The sequence below is a fragment of the Equus quagga genome, chromosome 5, assembly GCF_021613505.1.
Source record: "Equus quagga isolate Etosha38 chromosome 5, UCLA_HA_Equagga_1.0, whole genome shotgun sequence".
NCBI lineage: Eukaryota > Metazoa > Chordata > Mammalia > Perissodactyla > Equidae > Equus > Equus quagga.
Genome location: NC_060271.1, coordinates 61,951,818 through 61,978,793, shown reverse-complemented (window position 1 = coordinate 61,978,793; position 26,976 = coordinate 61,951,818). Strand labels below are relative to the sequence as shown.

General features: G+C 51.3%; 1 protein-coding gene across 1 annotated transcript; it reads left to right on the top strand.

The window, feature by feature from the left end:
• Positions 1-346: 346 nt before the first annotated feature.
• LOC124239629 (myelin and lymphocyte protein-like) lies at positions 347-14,634 on the top strand. The gene is made up of 5 exons (XM_046661816.1): positions 347-421; positions 8,730-8,897; positions 10,067-10,192; positions 14,371-14,484; positions 14,599-14,634. Exons 1-5 carry the CDS (start codon positions 347-349, stop codon positions 14,632-14,634), a joined length of 519 nt encoding a protein of 172 aa, XP_046517772.1.
• Positions 14,635-26,976: the final 12,342 nt, after the last annotated feature.

Genomic DNA, 26,976 nt, shown 5'->3' with positions numbered 1-26,976 from the left:
GAAGCGCTTCGGCAAAGTGGCTGTTCCTGCTCCCCACGGGAGATGGCGCCCGGAGGTGGGACGCAGGAGTCAGGCCCTCTTCCCCGGCCCCCAGCTCCGCAAGTCCGTTGAGCGCCCTCTGGTGGTACATGCGGCGCCGGAGTCAGAGCGGCCGTGTCTCTTGGGGCGCACAGGGTTGGCTAAGACAGGGCAAGGTGGGCGGCGTCCTGGGCTCCTCCCTTCTGGGTCACGGGCGCTTCTGCTCTTCAGCCGGGCGCAGTGGGACCTGTCCACTGGGCTCCGCTGAGCAAGAGAGCGGTCATTGTGGAGCCGGAGCCGCGGGTCCTGTCCCGAGGCTGCAACCAGCATGTGGAGACAGCGCTTGCCTAGGGGCAGGGATGTCTTCACCACCTTCCCCGATGTGCTCTTCATCTTTGAGCTTGTGAGTGGCTGGCGCGCCCGAGCCAGGAAGGGGGCGGGGTGGGCCGTGCTGCGCGCCACCACAGGGGCTAGGCATAGCCGACCTGACCAGATCCACAAGTTTTGCGGGTCCCAGGAGCATCTGGATAGCGGGGCCGGGGAGAGGAAAATCTCCCCCTCCTTTGGCCCCTTTTAAATCAACGACAAAGGAGAAACCAGTCTGGGGGACTTTGGTGGACAAACCAAATTCGCAAGTGGGTCGGATGTTGGAAGCGGGCCAGGGTCCATCCGTTGTGCCTTGGTTCCGAAGCTGCGCTCGCACCCTCTTCCCATGGGCCACGCAGAGGAAGCCCTTATCGGAGAGTGACATCCCTGTAGAGGTGCCCAGCTTTGTCCAGGGTTAGGATGTCATCTACAAAAATCAGTAAAAGAAGCTGGAGTATCACCAATCGAGGTTTAGGGATTGGGTTGAAATAGTGTTTTGGACAAACATCACCAAGGGCAGGCCCTATGAGATACCCCAGCAGGTGTCCTCCTCAGGTGCTGATGGATGAGGACAGTGGGTGAGCCCTCTTGTCCCTGGAGCTCTGCTGCCATGGGGAAGTGTGGCCGACTCCTCACAGGTTGCAGACTGTCCCGGGAGCAGGAGCCGCTCCCTGGGTTCTCTGAGTCCTGGGCCCTGACTTGCCCTCTGCATTCTGGTGGAAGGTTTGGTTCCTGGTTGGCTCCTGCTGGGCCCCAGCAGCATAATGACTTCCTAGGGGGATGGACTGGCCTTGATTCTCTGCTCCAGGCTCTCTAGCACTCCCAGCTCATTAATAGCTGCTGTTCTGTCCATACTGGGGCAGAACCACCCATGTATTGAGTCACTTCAATGTACCAAGGCCCTGGGGCCTGAGAAAATATGTAGGAACTGGAATAAAAGCCTTGTCACCCGCCATCACACCTTGATCTGCACAGGCAATGGAAGAGGAAGGCCCTGGGCCACCCAGCCCCTCTCAGCTGACCTGAAATTGCACCCCAGAGCCTGCCCTCCTGTTAGAAGGCAGTTGGGCTGGAGGGGAGGGGGCAGGAAGAGAAGGAGGAGGGGGAGGACCCTGAAACTCCTGGATCCACCTTTGAAGGAGGCCCTTAGAGGGTTCAGGGCACAGGCTTTGGGGGGGACACACCAGGAAAAGAGCAAAGGAGGAAGGACAGGAGATGAAGGCCACATCCCGGCCCTCGTAGTAGGGGTGTGGGTGAGGGTGACAAAGGTCGTGTTGATGGACCCAGGGATGAGGACCACAGGCCTGTGTCTGCTGAAGAGGGAGCGATGTCCTTCAGGGTTTGGATCTTTTGCTTGTTTTTGGTGTTAAACACACACCTTGGTGTTCTTTCCTCTGAAGGAACAGAGCCTGTTAGCCAATGGAGGGTGGGGGAGGGGAGGCTGCCTCCCATGGCTGCCTCCTTTGGGTTCTCTGCTTCTCTAGACCCGGGGCGCCTGGGAGCAGGACTAAGGCTACCGGACAGTCTCCTCTCCCTCCGTGTTACTGTTCTCACGGCCATTTCCAAAGCCGGCCCTACACACGGGAGGTTTCATGGTGAACTGCCTGTGGGTGTCCTTGGGTGACTGCCACACACAGGGCCGTCCTGACCTGGCTCTACAACCAGCCTGTCAGAGCTGGCCCTCAGCAGGTGTGGGAGTCTGAGCGGGCCACTGTGCCTCAGTTTCTGCATCAATGAAATGGGGCTATAGTAGCACCCACCTCAAGGATTGCTGTGAGGACTGAGTGAGCGTAATGTACACAAGCTCTTCAAACCACGTGGTGCCTGCAGCTCCTGCTCAATAGCTATTAGATGCAATTATCATTAATTTACTAATAAGTCAAACAGCTGCTCCGATCAACTGGCCGATCCGCGCTCAAAGGGGGCAACTGCAGGAGGGGCCATGAGGCCGATCCCCACCACCTTTGACCTTTGATGCCCTTCCCAGGCAGGGTGTGCAAGGCAAGGGGAGAGTGAGATTAGGGGGTGGGTGGGGCTGTGGAGGGCACACGTGACTTGTCCCTGGGGTCCCCAAGTACTGCAGAGACAGCACCCTCTGTAGGGCTTTCCAGTGGCTCCTGTGCTCGGAGCTGCCCCTGGTCAGCCTGATGGGGTGGCCAAAGGGAAGAGGGGGCCGTGGCAGTCCTGTCCTGCCTTCTGTTGTGGCGGTGGGGACTTCCTGAGCCTCCCTCTGCACCGCCCTGCCAGCCAGGTGCCAGGCCAGGTTCAGGGAAATCTCTGAATTCTGGGAGCCAAACAAATTGCTGCATCTGCCCGAAGATGAAAGGACCAGTTACCAGTGGGTCCGGGATCAAACCTTTAAAACTGATTTGTCATCTGTGTCAGCGCATCACCATTTGGGAGGCCATTTATTCAGGGAAGGGGCAGCCTCTGGCACATAATCATGCCCCACCTCCCAGCCTCTATCCTGCCCTGCAGCTGCTTGGTGATAAGCCAGGGACGGTTGGACTGAGGGCCCTGGCGGGAAGGAACCACCAGCTTTTACATCTTAGGACTCTTTCCAGAACCAGCCCCACAGTCCTCACTGGTCTCCATACGTGGTGCTTCTTTGGTGCAGGTGGCATGGTGGGGCTAAGTCCTCTGTCCCTCAGGTCTGGCTCATGTAACGCCTCCACCTGGAAGCCCACCTGGGGGCACCCATTTCCTGTCCTGCAGGCCCATGCTTGTGGTCTGTCTCCCACCTGGACCCTGAGTCTGCCCATGTCCCCGTCCAGATGGTGCCCTCTGAGACATTTGTTCTCAGAGTGCATTGGTAGGAAAGGGGCTAGGGCTTTGTCTCCCGCCTGGCTAATATATATGAATCACAAGAGAGTCCTTGACCCCAAGGGCAGACAGGATGAAACTGACAGTCACCACCAATTCTCCAGGGAGACACCCGGGACCCTCAGAGGAGCGCCAGGCCGTTGATGGGCCGTTTCTTCTCACTGTTTGCAGGTGCACACCTGTTTTGTTGGCTGACCACATTGCTCACCTATTTGGTGACTCCCATCGATAACTTTTATTTTTCTTGAACCGAAGCCCCTCCTGTCTGGTCTACATTTCAGACTTTGTCTTTTAGAGGTGGTTTACCGTATTTTTCATGAAACCTCCTTGTTTCTGTTCATCCTGAGGGTAAATTCAGTGGTATAGTCGTGGTGGGAAACATTTCCACCCAGATGAGGACAGGCCTGTGTGAGAGCCCCAGCGTTGTGGGTCTAGGGCAGTGTCCTTCCCTCAGGAGCTGGTGACTGTCCTCTGCCTCGGGCGGGAGGTCGACACTGGTCAGCGATCGTCCATCATGCTCACGACCGGTGCTGGGGAGCAGAGGGGTAGCGGGTGCTATGGAGAGCAGACTGCCCGGGGACTTCGGGAAGTGGGGGGAGGCCTGAGCAGGGCCTCTCCCAGGCCACCGTCGCCCTGGTAACATCAGCTACAGACCTGGACGCCCTCCTCTCTCTGTGAATCCCAAATCTCTGTCCCTCTCTACAAACAGACTCAAGGCCCCTGAGTCCTGGGTTTGCCTTCAGTGTAGATGAAAGGACACGATATAAGCTGCCTTGGGAGGGATGGTGCATGAACGGTCCCCTGGGAGGAGGGAGCCTGCTCATGAAGGACCAGGAGGGCAGAGCAACTGGAGCAGGTAAACTGGGTCAGGTGGTCTTAATGCCACTCCCCATGTTCACCTTGGGAGTAGCCTCAGAGCTCAGATTCCCAATAAGCTGCCTTTCAGTTGGCAGAGGGGGAGGGGGCCCCCACACAGAGAATCTTCTGCACGCTGAGTAGGTGGAGGGCGGCAGGCGCTGGCTGTGTCCGTGATTCACGTGGAATCCCAGCTTTGCACTGAGTGGGGCCTGGAGACCTCCACACTGGCCCAGCGATCAGTTCTGTCTCAGGCTCACCTTCCCTCGAGCCCCATCTCCTGCTGCTCCTTGTCCCCCACCTCGTACACAGCTCTCCGGCCTTCTGAGGCCCTCACTGGTGCTCCAGCATCCTCTGGACTCGGCGTGTACTCTTCCCTCCCCCTAGAGAGCTAATCTTTGACTCTGTGGCCAGGTCAGCCAGTGACGTCCACCTCTCCCTTCAAGGCTCGATGGGGCCCTGCCCTGGTCCAGGCTGCTTGGCCCACTCGGCTGGGGCATCATCTTGCATTGTACCGGGCTGCCTCTGCGTCTGTGTCCACTGGGCTGTGGGTTCCTGGGTGAGCAGTGTCCTACCCCAGTTGTTGGGTGGTGCTGGGCACGGTGCCAGTAGCTTCACACTCACCTCTATGGTTTCAGCCAGTTTGCACCAGCCCACAGTGTGGGGAGACAGCTGCAAAATGCCATTTCCAGACGAGGAAGCCAAGGCCCAAGAGGCCGAGTCACGTGCTCCAGCTCCGCCAGCACATGCGGGCAGAGCCCCTCTCCAGGGCTCACGTGCCCCCGCCCATGCAGACGCTGCGTGGTGCAGGTGCTGCGGGAGCTGGCAGGTGCCTGGGAGGAGCGGGGCCTTCACACCTGCACAGCTGTTCCAGCTGTGACCCCTTCCAGCACGCATCCGTGCTGGAGCTCTCATAGCAGCCGTGTCTGTGTCCAGGGCGCTGCTCACAGACGTCCAGCTGGAAGAGACTCTGTTCTCAGCTTCGTCTCTTTTCCTTGCTCCACCCGTCCTCTCTCAGGGGTGTTCTGCACCCACCTCAGCCCCTCCCAGATGGTCTCCTGTGTGGGCCGCCCTGCATTTGTCCCCTGGGCACCTGCTGGCAGGGCTGTGAGGGGTACAGGGCAGGCCCACTGCCCATCTCCTGGGAGCAAAACTCCCAGGGGTTAATCATTTCCTCTGTGTGAGGACATTCCCTTCTCATGACATGTCACTTAGAATATGTTTCTGGATAGACGGGGCCTGGTGGCATGTTTCCTATGAGAACGTCCCTGGGCACCAGAGGCTCCTCAGCTCTTTCCAGTTGGAGGTTCCAGAGAGATGAGCCACATTCACTCAGTGTCCCCACATGGTGGGTCAGAATGGCTGGTGGGCTGAGCTGTGATGGTGGAGACATTTTGTAAAGGTCCCCTTGAGGGAGAATTTCTCACCTTGAAAGACATTTATGCCAAATGAAAGAAGCTCGTCACAAAAGTCCACCTTTTATATATGATTCAGCTCATGTGAAAGTTGAGAATAGGGGAATCTATAGAGATGGGAAGTGGGTCAGTGGTCACTTAGGGATGGGAGGGGTGGAGGGAGCCGTAGCTAAAGGGCACAGGGTTTCTTCGAGGTGATGAAAATGTCCTAAAATTGGCTGTGGAGATGATGGCTGCACATGTCTGTGATCATCCTAAACCACTGAATTGTCGCTTTACATGGGTGAGCTGTGCAGTGTGTGAGTTCTCTCTCATTAAAGCTGTCTAAGAGAGAGAACTTCTCCCCGCCACCTTACCATGAAACTCAGTGCTACAGAGAAACCACACAAAGAAAAAGTCAGCATGATTCTTAAAGGCCCTTTGCAAGGTGGTGCAACAGAGGCGGGACAGGGTCCTGAGGTCCCAGGGGGCAGGGCTGGGATGGAGCACAGGGTGGGCTTTGCTCCTGTGGACGGAATTCTTACCAGAGACCCCGGAGATCTGCATAAGGGTGTGAGTGTGTGTGTGAGTGTGTGTGTGTGTGAGTGTGTGAGTGTGTGAGAGAGAGCATTCCTAGGGAGCTGGAACACAGTCTTCCTCACACTGGTGGAAGCGCACACCCAAAGCAGGTGGAGAGTCCGGGTAACCTCGAAGCTTCCCTCTGCACTGGGGGCAGGGAGCTCAGCTCAGAGCTGCGGCCCCGTCTCCCTGGCGCTCACTCAGGACTCTGTGACGAGCACTCAGTGTGGGGACTGCGCTCTGACTTCCCCTCACTCTTCCTGCCTTTGATTCCTGACCGAGCCACACGGGGAGGAATCGAGCTGAACGAGGTCCAGGGCACTGAGCCTGAGACCAGGGTCTGAGAGCCGCCTTCTCAGATTGTGCCACTTCCGGGTACGCCCGTGCCTTAACTTACCTCCTATGCATTTTACAGTTAATTTTTCCAGAATACCTATATCACTTAAAAATAAAATCCATGCCCTTCTCCAGGTCACCTCTGCCTGCCTGTCCTTGGAGCTCATGCTGTAGGGGAGCTCCAGACCCCTGGCTGCCCCCTGAGCCCTTCTCCTTGCCTTAGTCAGAAAGACTGAAGAGAGTGAGAAAGAGAACCGCTTCCCCAAAGTGGCATTCAGTGTCCCTCAGTACCATGTCCACTGGCTACGTGCTAACACCTTGGGCCCACTGGGTCCCACGTGGGATTCCATCACGGAGGGTTCTCCCCTCCACGTGCAGTGCCAGCTGCTCCTCTGGGATTTGGTCCATCAGTCACTTGTTTGGGCACAGCCATCTCCCAGGAGGCCCTGAAGGCCAGGGAACCAACTCGGACACTGACACACGGCTGGACGGGTCTTCCCTGTGTCCCACACCCAAGAGTCAGCCCTGAGCAAGGGGGACCTCACCCCCTCCCTCACCTGGTCAGGGACAGTGCCACTTTCTGACTAACTAGATCCACCTGTCTTGTGCTGCAGGCTGCAAAGGGGCAGTGCAGGGCTCCTTGAGAGCATGTGAATGGGGACCTAGCTTAGGTTGGTCCTCTCTGAATGGTCACCGGTTGGCCAGGCACAGGACGCCTATGGAAAGTGTGTCCCAGGCCCTTGCCTCTGCTCACGGGATGGGCATGCCCGATCCTCCCTCTTCTCCGTGCCACACTCTCGTGCCTTCTAAGTCCAAGTCCATCTCAGCTATCGGCTCATGTCCCTGTGTCAGTGCCCGTGATGGAAAAGGCCAAGTAACCTGTTTGATCTTAAAGGGAACTGTGGATGAGATGGACACACATGTCTTATCTGTGGCAGTCTGAGGATTTGTGTTTAATTGATTTTGCTCTGGTGACTATAAGTTGTAAAGTAGGTCCACTGGCTCTGTCACATGCCTTCCTTCAGGCCATCTCAGGTTCATCCATAGAGGAAGTCTTTTGGGCTCAGATTCCCAGATTTCATTCATGAGGCCCAACTTGGTTTTGCTAACTCCAGATTGTTCATTGTGCTGATTTTTCTACCAAATGTGATTCTCTCCTGATGCGTCTCAGCTAAGAGGCTCGGAGAACCCCTGTGAGGACAGTGGTGTCTCTTACCCAGCAGGTGGGCAGCAGGGACAGGGAGACGAGGTCAAGGGACCACTTGAGTTCACACCACAGGGGATGTAGGACATGGGGGCAGCCCGTCCTCAGCCCCCAGATGCTCCGGAGGACGTGCCAAGGGTCACAGTGCCTTGGAACCTCTGACTGCAAAGCCATCTCCCCAGTGTCCCAGCCCACGCCCAGCGCAGTCCTTGTCCAGGTGGGGACGGTGGATGAGGCTGAGCTGACCTCATTGGGATGAAGATGGACAAGCAGAAGGGAAGAGACGTACAGAGAGTCCCAGCTGGGGGTGAGCTTGTCCACAGGGGAGCGGGACTGTGGCACTGAGGGGTGTTGTGACCCCACGTCTGTCCTTATGCTCCTCTTTGATGGGGGCTCACTGACCCTGTGAACAGTACTGGGGTGTCTTCTGGGTGATGATGGGGGAGTGTTGCTCTCATGCCGTCCTCGGCCACCTGAGGAGGCTGGCTGAGCTGGGTCCTCTCTCCAGCCCCAACTCCAGCACTCAGAGCACTTCCTGGACTTGGGGATTTATTTTATTTTAAAAAATGCTAATGACACAATGTGGCTAATTTATTTGACAATAAAGACCAAAAGAATCATCTGCTCACTACCATTTCATAAAAGAAAGGATATTTTTATATCGAAAATACTAGGAAGGATATATCTCAGAATTAGTACTTCTAATGAAAATACTGGATGGCATAAGTCCTTTCTCGGCATAATGAATTACTGACCTTCCATGTGCCTCTGTTTCCCCACCTGACACATGGGTCAGTACCTTGCTCGTAGGGTTGTGTGAGAATTAACTGAGTTAATATTTGTAAAGTGCTTAAGCCAGTGCCTGGCATATAAATGTGATAGAAATGTTTGTTAAATAAAAAATTAAAATTATATTTAAAAAGTGAATAAAGGCAAGCAAGCAGAGGATTGGAAAAGACTGACACTAGAGATCCAAGCTAGAGCCGTGCGGGTATGAAAGAGCTGTTTTTGGTGAGGAAATGCCCACTGCTGGTGTTCTCTGCCTCTTTCCTGTATTTATGCCCCTTGTGCCCCAGTGTGATCCCTGGGTCTGGCCCTTCCTGGGCATGGGCTCTCCTGGCCCGAGGCTCACCCTGCCCTCCTTCCCTCTGCAGGTCTTTGGGGGCCTCGTGTGGATCCTGATTGCCTCGTCCCTGGTGCCCCTCCCCCAGACCCAGGGCTGGGTGATGTTCGTGTCTGTGTTCTGCTTCGTGGGCACCACTGCCCTGCTCTTCCTGTACATAATTGGTGTCCGTGATACTAAGGCTTCCTGGAAACTTCTGGTGAGTCCCAGCCCTGGGTGTTTGAGGGGGGTGGGTGGGACCCTCTGCCCTGGGAGGCTGGCTTTTCCAGTGCTGGGTGAGGCTGCCCTCTAGCCATCTCCCACCCACATTCCAAGGCTGAGCTGGCTGGGCCTTGAGCTCCGAGCTGTGCACAGCAGCCCGCGGCTCCCTGCAGCCAGGAGGTCAGGAGAAGGGGACGGCAGAGGTTGACTGTCACCGTCTGCTCTGCTTCCTCCTGCGTGACTGCCTTTTTCATGGATAACCAGCTGCCCAACCCCCCTCCCATACTGCCTGCACCTGCCAGGGGTCTGTTGGCACCTCCCATCATCCAGGAAGGCTGGTTTCCGTCTCCTGGGAGTAGGGTCCTGGGGGCTGGTCTTGGCTGCCCAGTGTGAGGCCGTGCTTACTGCCCAGCTCCATGTCACAGGTTTCTAATGCTGGGTCACCAGTGAGGGACTTCGTGGGGGAGAGACATGGCCTGTGATCTCTGTTCTGCATAAATTCTGCCTTGAGGCCCATGAAGAGGGTGAAACTTACACATGGACTCCTGCCCCTTACATCCCTTGGAGGGGGTGGGGCCATTTGACCAAGCCTCTCATTCTCAAAAGGTCTCCTTCTTACACTTGTGAAACCACCTGCAAACTACGGATACTCAAAATCCAAGTCTAGTGCTTTTTTGCTTGTAAACATATCTGGAGGCCCTTGCATCCTCCCCACCAAAAAACAAACAACAACAGTGGAAATGGCCTGGGCCCCTCTCTCCCCTGCACTGGTCACCGAGGCCACATCCGAACCAGGACTGTGACCATGTATGACACTTCTCAGGTCCAGAACCAACTTCTGCCTATTCGGTCCCAAGCTGCCCCCCTCACTTCGTCCCCGCTCAAGGGAGAGCAGTGTCCCTTCTCCACTGAAGTCCTTCCTCTGCCCCCAAACCAGCGAGATGAAACTCAGCTGGACCAACGACCTCTGTGAGGGGGGGGGGTTGGAGGGGGGGGTGATGGTGGATGGGATGGGGGGGTCAAAGGAAGTGGCCGAAGGTGACCAAGGGACCTGAGCCATGCCAGGTGGGGACAGGTGGTGTGGACAGGCCCTGCTGGGACCACAGCTGCCCCATGTCTCTCTTTCTGGGCTCCCCATCTCTCTGACGGCCCTTTCTGACCCTGCAGGACATATTCTACCACTTTATTGCTGCCCTGTTTTACCTCAGCGCCTCCTTCCTAGAAGGTTCGGCTGCCAGGACCATGGCAGATGGCTTCCTATATGAACATTACCTCGAAAACATCGCTGCTATGGTGAGTGCCCAGTCAACCCGCCCGTGCTCACAGCTCCCACCGCCCACTGACGGGGTCTGAGCGGAAGGCTGCCCGAGCCCTCCCCTCTGTTTTTGTTCACCGACTTTTGAATGAAATAGACCTTCCCCTCGTCATGAAGAAACAAAGTCATGGAGAAAGGAGGGGACGCGCCCAAGACTCCCTTTGTCACCCGGTCAGGGCTGCGCTGCCCAGGCCTGGGCTCGCCTAGGGTCCCGGGCTGGGTGGACTTTGTAGAGGGTGGGTGCGTGAGGACGTGACCGCTGATGCCCGGCACCATCCGAGCTCTCCGTGAACCATCGGATTGAACCCTCACAGCAGCCCTGGGGTGTGGGCGCTGTGTCATCCCCGTTTCACAGATGGAGAGCCAGGGCACCACGAGCAGGATAACGTGCTCCAAGGTCACCAGGAATGGGTGGGGCTGGTGTCAGGCCAGGTGCCCTGTCTCCACCCTCAGCACCAGCTTGGAGCAGTGAGTCTGGCCCCTGGGTATCCTGGCCCCCTGAGCGGTCTTCCATGGAAGCACAGTCAGGGGCGGGAGAATGAGGCCTGGGGTGAAAATCGAGTGGCCGGGGTCTCCCCAGGCCCTGGCTCTGGGCTGGGCTGTGGGGAGGCCCTTCTGGGCCCAGCGAGTCCAGACCCCCAGCTGTGGGTGTTTGCTGTGCGATCAGGCCTCGGCTCCTCATGACGGCGTCTCCTGCCCCACAGCTCTGAGCACCTGTGGGAGGAGGAGGGGCCGGAGGTCACGTCTCCACCAGCTCCCCCTGCACGTTCCCCTGTGCTCCCTGAGCCTCGGCCTGCTCCTCTGTGAAATGGGACGGCGATTCCTGTCCCTTCCCCTCGAGGACTGTGGATATTGAACAGCTTCCTTCCGAGGCCTCACAGGAGCCCTGGGGGGAACAGGGCTTGAGCCTCATTCACCCCGTCAGCAGAACAAACGCAGGGGCCAATTGTGTGTGACTAGGGGCACGGTGTGTGCAGGTGTTTGAGCTCTAAAAGGAACATTCTCCACTGCGGGGCCTGACCCATGGTGGAGGAGGTCATGTGAGGTCATGACCTGGATTTCCTTTTTAATGGGATGGGTCAGAATGACAGGAGTAAGAGGATGTATTATTTCATAAACCTTTTTCCAGAGCTGTGCATGGTGGGCTTGCACTCGTGTGGTAACTCACCATATCAGATGTATTTCTAGGCATGGGTGATGTTTAAAAAATAAGAAAAAGTTTCAGAAATAGTGCTCTTCGGATTTCTAGAGGTCAACCTATGAATTATGGAAATCCTGAGGTCAAACGTAATGTAATGACAGATCACAGGATGTCAGCTCCAGGAGCTAAAGCTGTGCCATCCCCCCATTTTGGGGAGGACAGAGCAGAGGCTGAGAGAATCCCACAGGGCGGGCACTGTTGGGCTCTGGGGGAAGGTTCCTCAAAGCCTTGTCTGCTGTCCCTGTGGGCCAGTTGCCTGCCCTGGGGAGGCCACATGCTTCTCTTAAGCTCCCAGCCTACTCTCCAGTTCCATCAACATGGCCACCTCATGGTCCCTGCACCCCTCAAATGTCCCACAGTATGGGAATGTCTCCCATATTGGCTCATCTCCCAAGATGGCTGGTTTCTAAACAGTATCACAGCCGGGCAGCCCCTAGGATGCTCTTCCTTCCCTTGGGAGGCTGGTCATCTCCCTCCTCCTCCATCCTTCAAATGACTCTGTTTCATCTCCTCCTCATCTAGAGAGCCTTATACCTCCCCCATCCCAACTCCAGAAGCCTTATCTCCGAACAGACATCAGCAAGGCATTTGCCAACAACTTCCATAAAGTTACTGCAGACAACTATAATGACACGTAGATGGAACGTGGCTAGTGGGTCAGCACTTGACGGAACAACCCAGATGGGGTGGATTAATGCTCCTGCCCGCTGGACAGATCTCTAGCTGAGAACCACTGGGCTCTACCTTGTTTTGACTCCTCGTTTTTTTTTTTTTTTTTTATCAAAAGGTAACACACATCCAGAGAAGTGAGCAGGATGCAAGTGCACAGCTTGATGAATTTCCATAAAGTGTATATTCACCATTCAGATTAAGAAATAGAGCATCATAAACAGCTCCCAGAAACCCCCTTCCTGTCCTGCCGCCATCACCACTGTGCACCCACACCAAGGATGACCACGGGCCTAATTCCTAGCTGCCTAGCTCGATTTTGCCTGCTTTTGAACGTCATGTGAATGGAATTGCACAGTGTGTGTCTTTTCTCTCTGGCTTCTTTCTCTCCGCCTCAGGTTTGTGAGGCTCGTCCCACTGTTGGGTGGACATGTCGAGTGTTTCTTCTCGTTGCTGTAGAGTATTCCATTCATGACTATCCCAGCATCTCTTTATGCAGGCCACAATTGATTGTGTCCCCCTTTCTGTTAGCTGAGTTGGAGAAACGGCATGCCCAGGCAGAGTCAGGAGTGCCAGAACCAGGAATCACGATGTTCTCAGCAGGCAGGGGTGCTGGGCTGAAACCATCAAGGGGAACACGAGCCTGGTTCAATGTGAAGTCCCGCCTTTCTATTCAGAATATCAGCTGTGTCCTGTCACAGGGGGAAGGAGTCCTGGTCACTCAGGGTTCAACTCCAGACCCTGCCCAGCTGTCACACGCCCTCGCATGGTCTCGGGGAGGCCTGTCTGGGCTGTGAGTGGCATCTCAAGACCTTCTCCTCACACCCCTGGCCTTTGGGAGCATCTGGCCTGCCTCTCGCCCTCTGTGACCCCTAACTGGGACCTGCCTCAGGAGCTGAGCTTCTCCCCCGTTTGCTGACAGCAGAGTGTCTGCACCGAAGGATCCCTGGGTTTGGTGGGAGCCGACTGAGGGGAGCTGGAAATTTCTGCAGAAATCTGGAGGCTTCTGGATCCTAACAGTGGGGGGCAATAATGGCAGCCATTTAGGGAAAGGGGTTTCTGAAAACCTCAGGATTTCCCTTCATGTCCCTGTGTCTGTGTCCCCAAGGTGCCATTTCTTGCCATCACTTGGAAAATAAGCTCTGTGTCCTGTTCCTGTGGGGACTTCTGAGGCTCCTCTACCAAGGGTTCTCACTGGGTCTGGAGTTGCCCGGACAGTAACCTGCTCCCACCTGACGGGCTGAGGTGTTTTGGGGGGGCTGCTCACCCATGGTGACTGCTCCTTTCAGGCGGGCTTCCTCAGAGTTCCCGGATGAGCTCTCTGAGATGTGTGATCAAATACTCGGCTGACTCATCGCCTCTGGCCAATGAGGGGGAAGGGTTCGCCCTGTGTGGGGAGGGAGAGGGCAGGCCCGGTGATGGCTGGTGTCTCTGGGCATTTTCATGGGTCACAGACGTGTAGCCACCCTAAGTGTCGTGCCTGGTTGGACACTCCTGACCCCACACCCCAGGTCGCAGATCCAGGAGCAGATAGTGGACTCGGGGGCAGCAGGCCTTCAGGAATAGATGGTGCCCAGTGAAAACAGCATGTCAGGGGCTTGACAGGCCACAGGTGACTGTTTGCCACCTTTCCAGGGCCTTTGTCCCAGCGTCAAAACAGCTGACTGCGTCTTCCCAGCAGCTTTCTCAGGAGCCCCTCCTTTGCAGCATCTCACAATCCCGCCTCCCTGTCCCTGTCCCTCAGTCCTGTGAGCCTGGCTCCTCGCCCGTGTCTGTGAGATTATGATCCTAGAATAACATTCTGATGGGTCTGAGGACATCCAGGCAGCATCGAGACCTTACCCAGAGCCAGCAAACCCTGTGCTCATGTTCTCCAACCGAGGCCGCTGGGCTCACAGCTGGTGGACCCGGCTCTTCCTGCTGTGGAGCAAGGAAGGTTCCCACGGAGAGCAGTTGGTACTCGCCTGTGAGTATCATTTGAGGGGCCTCTGAGGGCCCCTGTTTCCATTTGGTGGCACCAGAATGATGGTGCAAGATGGCAGATGGCTGATCTTGCACACCACGTCCAGTGGGTTGTTAGGTCACCTGGAGTTCTGTGCCGAAAGCATTCAGGGCCACGTCTGGGCTCAGCCAGAAAGGATGTCTGCATGAGTGATGGGAAGCAGTGGTCCACACACTTCAGGTCTGTCATCCTGAGCTCCATGTTAATGGCCATCATGAGTGGATGACCCATGCCCTGCCCTTTCTCTATGTGTGCCAATTAATGGTCATTTATCTTGGTTTCAGGTGTTTTCATCGCTAGCCACTCTGCTGTACATGATCCATGCGTGTGCTTCTTGCTGCAGACAGTTTGATTGGTTGGAAAGCCAGGGGCTGTTACCTGATTTGCCGCCCAACATGGTATCATTGTAGCATGCAGAAATGCTCTCCATGGTGGAAAAACGAAACCAAAAGAAGAGCGACGCTGTGTGTCTTGTGGGTGTTATGCTGACTCTCCCCTGTCCCTCCTGTCAGGGTAGGGACTTGCTGCGTTTAACCTCCAACTACTGAGCCGTCTTTCAGGGTCATCTCCTGTTTGTGGAGTGTGGGGATTGTGATCTGAGAGACCATGAACAAAGAGCCCCTGGTGAGCCCTGGACCGGATCTTGAGAACTCTCTGCTGGAATCTTCCACAGGCTCTTTTGAGCCCCCATCTGGTGGTGTGTTTCTAAGTCTTCATGGAGATTCTACCTGTCATAAGGAAAAAACTCATCCAAGAAGTATTTGCAGATGTCCACGGGGGAAGATGATAAAGCTTTGAAAAAGTAGGCACTTTATAAAGTGCCTTTATGTTCAATACTTTTGTGGGGTGTTTTCTTGGTTTTGTTTCAATTCCCCAGTATCACGACCATCATTCTGGGTTTCTTTCTGAGGAATCCTTGGCTTAGACTGAATCTCTAGAGGCAGAATCAAGTGGCAGTTCAGATGACAGCTGTGCGTGCTCGGCCACTGCACTCAGGGAGCCCCGCACTCGGTCTCCCACCCTCCCCAGCTACCGGGGGCCTCAGATGGCTTCACCCTTTCTGGAAACTCACCAAGTCCCAGCCTGGGGTCCCTTCTTTTTCCTACAAGACAAAGGGTTCTGTGCTCAATTAGAAAGTCCTCAAGCCACAAGCAAACAAGGTGCATAAGTTTCCTCTCACTCTGTGAAGCTGATGAGAGATGTTCTGGGCAGTGGGCTGTGTGTTCTGTTCCAATTAGTGATGTGGATAATGAGCTATGTTTAGAATTTCCTTGGGCCACTCCAAAGGGGAGAAAGGGGACCAGACTGCAGAGTGACAGGAAGTCAGGTGACAAGTGCTGAGTGCCACGTTTCAGGGATAAGATGCCCGGGTTGAAAGGAGAGGAGATAGTGGGAAGGGCACACTCAGTGAGGAATCCTGAGAGTCAGCTCCTGGCATGAAGTGCTCCTTCATCCCTTCACTCGAAGAATCCGTGATGTCCCAGAGCTGGGGCCCTAGACCAGGAGCCTCAGAAACTGGTCAGACCCCAGCCGTGGAGGTGGATGGGCAGGGCTGGCTGACCTCTGGCTCGTGGCCACGAGAGTAAAGCTTCCAGCCTCAGGTGGAGGTTTGACTAGTTGACATTTTCCTTCCCTCCCACCTTGGGGACCCCATGACTAAAGAGGGTCTCAGTGGCATCTCCAGGACGTCCTCTGTTATCCCAGGATAATTATTCCAGAAAAGGGCCACTTTTGGTGAGTCTACAGAAAATCAAACTTAAGTAAAAACTTCATCATAAATTAGGAGCAGAAGGTCTGATTGGGGCTTTATACTGAAAAATTACAGTACAAATTAAGAAATGATAGGAAATTTGTCACGTGCTTAAGAAAATTCACAAAGTATTGATTGACACAAGTCTTGTTTTTTCGACAAAACTACCTGGTCACAGTCCTGGGAGCCTGCACCATGATGCTGACAGAGGGGCACTGTTGACCCTCATCCAAAAGAAGAAACCAAAGGCTTAGTTGAATTTCCAAGAGTTCCTCAATGTTTTGAAATTTTAATCATTCTCTTTAAAGAAACTTTGATATGATCTTTATTTTCTCCTCTTCAGTTGCAAATTGGTCTCAGGATAAAACCCTCATTAATCCAAGTCTTTGCAGATGATGCTCTGACATGACTCTCCTTCCTCCCATCCTGACTCAGTGTGAAATTTGCAGTATCATTTGGTGTTTGACTTGCATCATATTCCCCTTGGGTGTTACTGGGATGGTTAGCCTCAAACAATACCCTCTCCTGGTCTTGCTTTTCCTTCCCCCAGACCACCCTTCTCCCCCAACCTGCCCTGGTCCAGATCCCTTGCTCATGCATCTCATTGCTCAGATCTGTCTGCATCTGGCTCCTTGGGGAGTGTTTGCAAGTTCAAGTGCTGGCTGATGGGCCGGCCTCCTGCTGGGGCACTGCCCCCTGGAAGCCCATGTGCCTGGGGAGAAAGGGGCTGGGGAAGGGGCATTTAAGGAGCCTGCCGGGCAATAGCTGAAAGGTGTCAGACTGCAGAGAATGGGCTAAGAAGTGAGCACCTACTCTGTGCTGTGACCATTGGTCCCTGGAGATGCGGGATGGTGTCCAGCCCCCCAAGCTTCTTGTGGCCAGCATGCCTCACCTCTCTGCCTCTGGGTCTTGGGCCGGAGGGAGCCTCCTCTGGGGCCTAGCTTGGTGGCACACAAAGGGCAGGTGGGAAATTCCTTAGATGTTGCCTGCTTGGTGGCCCTGTCTTGGAGCAAGGTCAGGAAGCATCAACACCGAAACAGAACCACCTGAAGGACCTATGTCTGCAGCCAGGTAACCATCTTCCCTGCTGTTTTTGAGCTCTTGCCTTGGCCCCGGTGCTGGGTAAGCACCTTACATGTCTAGAGCTTCCTGTCACCCTCCTTGTGGCCACAGGAGATGCCACGCCAGTCCTTTTATAGGTGAGAAAGCAGTTTCACTCCACTGGGGAGAATTGGAGCTGGATTTAGGGCCTGCTCCTTCTGTCCTGGGGGCCCTGGGCTTGCTGACTGCCCTAGGGAGGCCAGACCTGTCCTCATGTGGGTCAGCCCTCCAGGCCTCAGGAAGTGACAGTGCGACAAGACCTTGTAGGGGACCTTCAGCGGGAGATGAAGCCAGGCTGGGACAGCTCTAGACCATGGGCAGGGTCAGCAGCAGGCCACGTGCCTGAGTCCAGGTCCTTGTTGAAAGGGGCTCGCTGCTGTGAGCTGCAAAGTCATGACAATGCCAGTTCAGGCACCTGCTGAGTTCCACTTTGCAGTCCCCACAAAGCCACAGGCCCACCTAGTCCAGCTGATGCCTTGTAAAGAAGGTGAGGAAATGGGTGTTTTTAAGCTCCTGGAACAAAGCTGAATGCCTCCATGGGCCTGAGAGAGGATCAAGAAGAAGCTGGTTTCTCTGATGTGACCAAGAGCCAAAGCTTGCAGGACGGAACAAACCACGGTCCCCACAAGTATGTGCTGAGGGTGTGCGTCAGGAGAGGGCCCACAGCAAGAGGCAGCTGTGGGTCACGTCCACCCGGGACGTGTTGGAGGCTGTCGTCTGTGACTGCAGTGGCTGGGACCCCCTTGTTCATGGGGCTCTGGGGCACCTCCTGGGGGCATTCTCCTGGTGGCCTTCCCAGGGCAGGGCAGGGTGGCCTGGGAGGGGCTTCATCCACATGCAGTCCTCCTCTGGGACCAGCCCCCTGGCCGCTGTTCTGCTCACAGTTGGTCCCACTGGATCTGCCCTTCTCCTGGAGAGGACGCAGTTTACAGGAGCTGAGCTTCATCGACATCCTAGAACCAAACTCTAAGAAGCATCTCTGATCAGAACCCAGCAGCAGCCGAATGGGGGTTTAAGGCTCCTGTGCTGACCTTAGAGAGGAGCAGAGGGTCCTCACGCCAGCCGGGGGCGGAGTGAGCAGGCCTGCGGGGCCCACACAAGGGCCTGTTGTTCTGGAATCATTCGAGGTCAGTTTGGGGTCACAATGGGGACTTTCAGGGGACAAAGTGCCCCTGGCCCCGTCTACTGTCCTTACTCACATAGGCATCGGCCCAGGGCATTTGAAATCACATGATTTAGAAAAACAGATTTACAGTGACTTCCCCACTCTCTGTGAGTCAGAGGGCTGTGTTCTGTCCCCGTCATCCCCGGTCATGGCAGCCTCTAAGAGCACGGGCGCTGCAGGCAGACCCGGGGCTCCTGGTTGGGACCACTTTCGTCCCTCATAGTAACGTGGGGACAGTCCCAGTGAAGGCTCTACAGATGGCCCTGAGAGGTGAGGTCCACGCAGAGCACTCAGCTTCCAGGACTTCCTTCAGCCCACACACTGTCTGTGAGAGCCCGCGAGGAGGCCAACACCCGGGGATGGGACCCCCAACAGCACTGGGTGCCCGGGGCTGCTGGAGGTGCTGTACTTCTTCACTCAACCCCTGTGACAGCCATGCGGGATGGATAGCATTCAGATGAGGAATCTGAGGCACAGAGAGGTTAAATGATTTACCCAAGGTCACACAGCAAGTAAGGGTGATTTCCAGGGGTCTGGTTGCAGAGCAGTGAAGTTACCCATCATGTGCCACATCTCACTGTGACAGGGTCCCTGTCCCTGTGAGAGCAGGGGGCACAGACATGCCCAGCCAGTCCTTCACACCCACAACACTGACAGCATTGACACATGATACTGAAGTTTCCAAAGGGCACACGAGGAGTGTAGGGAAACCCAGCCAGGAGCCCACCCTCCTGGGAGGAGTGTCTGGGATGAGGGGCTTTGCCAGGCAGAGAAGGCTGGGAGGACTTTCCTAGGAAGAGCAGGGCAGTGACCCAGCCAGGCAGGTGGGGAGGGGAGGGCTCAGGAGGCTACGAGCCCCAGGTGCCCTGAAGGCAAGGCTGCAGCCTGGCGGGTACACAGGGTCACCTGCGGGGACTGCCTGTGGGACAGTGGCAGCTGGCCAGGTGAGAGACGCTGAGGCTCTGGGCAGCAGCAGCAGCGGGACAGGCAGACAGGCTGGACTGGGGAGGGGACAGACTTGACCAGATGCTGGGGAACTGAGAGCCAGTGGAAGGGACTCTGTGGACCCCTGAGCCGCCCGACTGTGCGCCTCTCTCGGCTCAGCTCCCTTGCCTGCAGAGCGGGAACAGCCATCCTGCCTCGTGGGCTGTTGGAGGATTCGAGGACTTGGTTCAGGTCAGCCCTGGACCGAGGAAGGCTGAGGATGTCCAGCTGTGGTCACCATTATGGGAGTGAAGCAGGGAAAGGTCTAGAATGATCCTGAAGTTTCTACCCTGGGCAGACGATGGTTATTCACTCTGTGTTCAGGATTCATTAACCACGTCCCTGTCATTGTCATAAACTTGGATCAATAGTTTTGCTTTTCCTCTCAGAACTGAGAGTTTAATCAGCCATGTCAGAGGTTAAAATGGCCCCATCTAGTAAACCAACTTCAGTTCCTTGGGAAGGAGGCCATTTCTGCCAGAGCCCTCTGACCACTCAGTGAAGTGCACCGTGAGGACCCAGAGGGTCAGGGTCATCCAACCAGGCACTTTGGACCCTCACTCACCTGGGCCTGAGCAGCCTCACTCCTCGGGGACAGCAGTGCTGGGAGGGAGCGGGGATGTTACCAATGAAGAACAGGGGGCCCCAGAGGCCCAGAGACTCCTGCAGAGCACCCGGCAGGTTAGCGCTGGAGCTGGGCCTCGGCCTCGGGCACCCTCCTCTGCCAGCACCACCCACTCGGCTTCCTGCCCCTGCTGTCCTCCTCTTTCCCCAGGTTTATTGAGATATAATTGTCAGATAACGTTGTATAAGTTTCATGTGGACAACACTAATGATTTGGTGTCTGTATGTACTGTGAAATGATCACCACATCAAGTCTAGTTAACATCCATCCCCTCACATAGTTACAAGTTTTTTTTGTTCTGAACTTTTAAGATCTACTCTCTTAGCAACTTTCCAATATACAGAACAGTGTTGTCAGCTGTAGTCGTCATGCTGCACATTCCATCCCTGAACGTGTTCATCTTGTAACTGGAAGTTTGTACCTTTTGAGCCCCTTCACCCCGTTCCCCCACCCCTACCCCAACTCTGGCAACTACAGATCTGATCTCTATTTCTGTGAGTTTTTTTTTTTTGATTCCACACATGGTGGGATCACACACTAGTTGTCTCTCTCTCTGACTCATCTCACTTTGCATAAGGAAATCACTATCCCAAGGAGACATCTGCACCCCACGCTCATTGCCACATTTTTCTCAATAGCCGAGACCTGGAAATGACCTACGTGTCCTTGGACACATGAACGGCTAAAGAAAATGTGGTGTATACACAGTAGAATACTGCTCAGCTATAAAAAGAAGGACATGCTGCCTTTGTGATGACATGGCTGGACCTCCAGGGCGTTGTGCCCTCCTCTTTTAAGATGCCCCCCCTGCTTTCTGCACTTGCACTGAGGCTGAACAGAGACAGGGGCTGAATTAGGGACCTGCATGGACACGGCCGGGGTGAAAGAGCCACCCTGTGAGTGTGAGGACACAGTGCCCAGACTCTGTGGCCCATGGGCGGACCCTGTGTCCCCCAGTCTTGTAGTTAGACCTGATGACAATCTTGTGGATCACAGAGAACATGCATCCACCAGCAGTTGCAGTGAGGGCACGGCTGTCCTGGAGCATCGTGCACGAATCACCCAGCATACTCTACCTACAGTGTACCATGACTGTCAGTGATGATGGTGATGATGTTGACAATGTCATCCACCAGCCTAAATCCCACCTAGCTAGCATGCCACTTTCTCCAGGCAGATATCACCATCCCCAGCCAGCTCCAGCTCCTGCCTATCCTGGCTCTCCACACCCCCAGCCTCTGCTCCTTAGAACTGCAAGCTCCCCTTCCCACCCCCCATCTCCCAGGCAGATGCCCTGATGGGTTCTCTGCAGATGCTCACCATACCCACCCCAACAGGATAGAGGGAGGCCAGCAGGACCCAGGGGCTCTGCTCAGCCCCCAGGATGGGCTGTGGCAGAGGGAGGAGGAAGCGAATGGCTCCAAGGGCCCCTCCCAGGACTCATTCCCATCACCCAGGCCAGGAAGGGGCAGCCAGCAGGGGAAGGGCAGGTGGACAAACAGCATATTTCCACAGACTCTCACTCTATAAGCAGGGCTGGGGGGTGATTTACCGATGACGTCACAAGCATTTTTTTAACATTTTTTTTATTGTGGTAATATTCATTTACAGCATTATATAAACTTGAGGTGTACATTGTTATATTTCCATTTCTGTGTAGAGTACATCATGTTCACCGCCTAAAGAATAATTACAATCCATTACCGCATATAGGTGCCTAATCACCTCTTTCGCCTTCTTCCCTCCCCGCTTCCTCTCTGGTAACAGCTAATCCAATCTCTGTCTCTGTGTGATTGTTTGTCATTGTTTTTATCTTCTACTTATGAGTGAGATCATACAGTATTTGACCTTCTCCCTCTGACTTATTTCACTTAGCATCATACCCTCAAGGTCCATCCACATTGTCACAAATGGCCAGATTTCATAATTTCTTATGGCTGCGTAGTATTCCATTGTGTATATTTACCACATCTTTATCCATTTGTCCCTCAATGGGCACCTAGATTGCTTCCAAGTCTTGGCTATTGTGAATAATGCTGTGATGAACATAGGGGTGCATGTATCTTTAAGCATTCATGTTTTCATGTTCTTTGGATAAATACCCAGCAGTGGAGTAGCTGGATCATATGGTAGATCTATTCTTAATTTTTTGAGGACTCTCCATACTGTTTTGCATAGTGGCTGTGCCAGTTTGCACTCCCCCCAGCAGTGTACGAGAGTTCTCTTCTCTCCACATCCTCTCCAACACTTGTTGTATCCTGTCTTTCAATTATAGCCATTCTGACGAGTGTGAGGTGATATGCCATCGTAGTTTTGATTTGCATTTCCCTACTGAGTAGTGATGCTGAACACCTTTTCATGTGCCTGTTGGCCATCTGTGTATCTTCTTTGGAGAAATGTCTTTTCAGGTCTTTTGCCCATTTTTTGATTGGGTTTTTAGGGGTTTTTTTGTTGAGATGTATGAGTTATTGTATATTTTGGATATTAATCCCTTACCAGTTATTTGGCTTGCAAATATCTTCTCCCAATTGTGAGGATGTCTTTTCATTTTGTTGATGGTTTCCTTTGCCACGCAGAAGCTTTTTGGTTTGATGTAGTCCCATTTGTTCATTCTTTCTATTGTTTTGTTTGCTTGGTAAGACATGATATGTGAAAATATGCTGTCAAGACTGATGTCAAAGAACGTACTGCCTATGTTTTCTTCTAGAATTTTCATGGTTTCAGGCCTTACATTCAAGTCTTTAATCCATTTTGAGTTAATTTTGTGCATTGTGTAAGATAATGCTCTACTTTCATTCTTTTGCTTGTGGCTGTCCGGTTTTCCTAACACCATTTATGGAAAAGGCTTTCCTTTCTCCATTGTATGTTCTTGGCTCCCTTGTTGAAAATTAGCTGTCCCTAGATGTGTGAGTTTAAATCTGGGCTCTCAGTTCTGTTCCATTGATCTGTGTGTCTTTTTTGGTGCCAGTACCATGCTATTTTGGTTACTACAGCTTTGTAGTGTGTTTTGAAATCAGAGAGTGTGATACCTCCAGCTTTGTTCTTTTTTATCAGGATTCCTTTGGCTATTCAAAGTCTTTTTTTTCCAAAATAGATTTTAGGGTTCTTTGTTCCATTTCTGTGAAAAATGTTGTTGGAACTTTGATAGGTGTTGCATTGAATCTGTAGATTGCTTTAGGAAGTATGGACATTTTAACTATGTTTACTCTTCCAATATAAGAGCATGGAATATCCTTCCATTTCTTTGTGTCTTCTTCAATTTCTTTCAACAATGTTTTATCGTTTTCAGTGTACAGCTCTTTCACACCTTTGGTTAAGTTTATTCCTAGGTATTTTATTCTTTTCGTTGCAATTGTAAATGGATTTGTTTTCTTAATTTTTCTTTCTGCTACTTTCTTGTTGGTATATAGAAACACAACTGAGTTTTGTATGTTGATTTTGTATCCTGCAACTTTACTGTGTTCATTTATTATTTCTAAAAGTTTTTTAGTGGATTCTTTAGGGTTTTCTATATAGAAAATCATGTCATCTTCAAATAGTGACAGTTTCACTTCTTCGTTTCCAATTTGGATCACTTTTCTTTCTTTTTATTGCGTGATTGCTCTGGATAAGACTTCCAATACTATGTTAAATAAGAGTGTTGAAAGTGGGCATCCTTGTCTGGTTCCTGTTCTTAAAGGGATAGCTTTCAGTTTTTGTCTATTGACAATGATATTAGCTGTGGGTTTGTCATATATGGGCTTTATTATTTTGAGGTACTTTCCTTCTATAGCTATTTTCTTCAGAGTCTCTATCATAAATGGATGCTGTATCTTGTCAAATGCTTTCTCTGCATGTATTGAGATGATCATGTGATTTTTAGTCTTCATTTTGTTAATGTGGTGTATCACGTTGATTGGTTTGTGGATGTCGAACCATTCCTTGCATCCCTGGAATAAATCCCACTTGATCATGGTGTATGATCCCTTTAACGTATTGTTGTATTTGATTTGCTAGCATTTTGTTGAGGACTTTTTCTTCAACGTTCATCAGTGATATTGGCCTGTAGTTTTCTTGTCTGGTTTTGGTATCAGGGTAATGTTGGCTTCATAGAATGAGGCAGGAAGCTTCCCTTCTCTTCAATTTTTTGGAAGAGTTTGAGAAGGATAGGGATTAAGTGTTCTTTGAATATTTGGTAGAATTCACCACGGAAGCTGTCTGGTCCTGCACTTTTATTTTTGGGGGAGGTTTTGATTACTGTTTCCATCTCCTTACTGGTTATTGGTCTATTCAAATTCTCTATTACTTCTTGATTCTATTTTGGAAGGTTGTATGATTCTAAGAATTTATCCATTTCTTCTAGATTATGCAATTTGTTAGTGTATAGCTTTTCATAATATTCTCTTATAATCTTTTGCATTTCTGAGATGTCTGTTGTTATTTCTCCTCTTTCATTTCTGATTTTCTTTCTCTTTTTCTTCTCCCCAAATCCCCCCAGTACACAGTTGTATATTCTAGTTGTAGGTCCCTCTGGTTCTGCTATGTGGGATGCCACTTCAGCATGGCTTGATGAGGAATGTTAGGTCCAAGCCCGGGATCGGAACCAGTGAAACCCTGGGCCACCAAAGCAGAGTGCACAAACTTAATCACTCAACCGTGGGGCCAGCCCCTCTCATATTATTTATTTGAGCCTTCTCTCATATTTCTTGCTGAGTCTTGCTAAAGGTTTGTCAATTTTGTTTATCTTTTCAAAGAACCAGCTTATGGTTTCATTGATTTTTTTCTAATTCTTTTTAGTCTCTATATCATTTATTTCTGCTCTGATTTTTATTATTTCCTTCCTTCTCCTGATTTTGGGTTTTGCTTGATCTTCTTTTCCAGTTCCTTTAGGTGCACTGTTAGAGACTTTTCTTGTTTGTTGAGGTGGGTCTGTACTGCTATAAACTTACCTCTTAGAACCACTTTTACTGTATCCCATAGATTTGGTCTTGTATTTTCATTTTCAATTGTCCCCAGGTATTTTCTGATTTCTCCTTTGATTTCTTCATTGGCTCAATCAATGTTCAGTAGCATTTTGTTTATTTCCCATATATTTGTGGCTTTTCTGATTTTCTTCCTGTAGTTGATTTCTATTTTCATACCCTGGTTGTCAGAAAAGATGCTCAGTATTATTTTAATCTTCTTACACTTACTGAGACTTGTTTTTTGGCCTAATGTGTGATCAATCCTGGAAGATGTTCCATGTGCATTTAAAGAGAATGTGTATTCTGCGGGTTTTGGATGGAATGTTCTATATATCTCTCTACTAAGAGCATCTGGTCTAGTGTGTCATTTAAGGTCAATGTTTCCTTATGGATCTTTGTTTGGAGAGTCTATCCACTGGTGTAAGTGGCATGCTGAAGTCCCCTCCTATTATTGTGTTACTGTCTATTTCTTCTTTTATGTCTGTTAATAATTGCTTTATATATTTAGGTGCTCCTATGTTGGGTGCATAGATATTTACAAGTGTTAGATCCTCTTGCTGGATTGTTCCCTTTCTCATTATGTAGTGCCCTTCTTTGTCTCTTGTTACAGTTTTTGTTTTAAAGTCTATTTTGTCTGATATACGTATTGCTACCCCAGCTTTCTTTTCACTGCCATTTGCATGGAGTATCTTTCTCTATCCCTTCACTTTCAGTTTGTGAGTGTCTTTAGGTCTGAAGCATGTGCCTTGTATGCAGCGTATATATATGGGCTTTGTTTTTATCCAGTCAGCCACCTTCCTCCTTTTGGTTGGAGCATTTAGTCCATTGACATTTAAAGTAGCTATTGATAAATATGTACTTATTGCAAACTTGTTACTTTTTTCTGGGTATTTTAGTAGTTCTTCTCTGTTCCTTTCTTCTTCTCTTGCTCTCTTCCTTTGTGGTTTGATGACTTTCTTTAGAATTCTGTTTGGGTTCCTTTCTCTTATTTATTTGTGTATTTATTATTGTTTCCTGGTTTGTGATTACCATCAGGTTCATATATAATAATCTAAGAATATATCAATCCATATTGACTTGATGGTGTCTTTAGTTTGACCTCTTTCTAAAAGCTCTACTCTCTTACTCCTCTCTTCTCACATTTTATGTTTTTGATACCATATCTAAATTCTCATTTTCTGTGTGTGTATCTTTTACCATCTTATCATTGAAATAGGTAACATTAGCACTTTGGTCTTTTGACCTTCATATTATCTTCATAGGTACTCAATCTGCTACCATTACTATATTTTTGCCTTTACCAGTGAGTTTATTTCCTTTTTTTTTTTTTTGTAATTTTCCTATTCCGGGTTGTGGTCTACTCTTTCCCACTTAAATAAGTCCCTTTAGCATTTCTTGTAAAACTGGTTTCTTGGTGATAAACTCCTTTAGTTTTTGCTTTTCTGGGAAACTCTTTATCTCTTCTTCCATTCTGAATGATAACCTTGGCAGGTGGAGTATTCTTGGCTGTAGGTTTTTTCCTTTCAGCACTTTAAATACATCGTGCTACTCCCCTGTAGCCTGTAATATTTTTGCTGAGAAGTCAGCTGATAGCCTTATGGGGTTTTCTTTGTATGTTACTTGTTGCCTTTCTGTTGCCACATTTAGGAGTCTCTCTTTACCTGTAATTTTGGACATTTTAATTATAGTATGCCTTGGTGTGGGTCTCTTTGGATTTATCTTGTTTGGTGCTCTCTAGTCTTCCTGTACCTGGATGTCTGTTTCCTTCCTTAGCTTAGGAAAGTTTTCAGCAATTATTTGCTCAAATAGACTCTCTGCCCCATGGTCTCTCTTTTCTCCTTCTGGGACACCTAAATTCGAATGTTAGTGCACTTGATGTTTCCCAAAGTTCCCTCAGACTGTTTTTGTTCTTTTTCATTCTTTTTTCTTTTATCTGTTCAGCTTGCATGATTTCCTCTAGTCTTTTGTCCAGCTCGTTGCTATGTTCTTCTGTATCATCTACTCTACTATTGAGTCCCTGTAGTGAATTTTTCATTTTCAGTATTGTGTTCTTCATTTCTGATTGGTTCTTTTTTATATTTTCCAGTTCTTTGTTGATGTTCTCACTGAGTTCATCCATTCTTCTCCCAAGATCTGTGAGCACCCTCATGACTTCTTGTTTGAACTTTTTGTCAAGGAGATTGTTTATTTCTGTTTTGCTTAGTTCTTTTTCTGGTGTTTTGTCCTGTTCCCTTGCTTGGAACGTACTCCTTTGCCTCCTCATTTTGCCTCTTTCTCTGTGCTTATATCTATGTATTAGGTTAGTCAGCGACATCTCCTGCA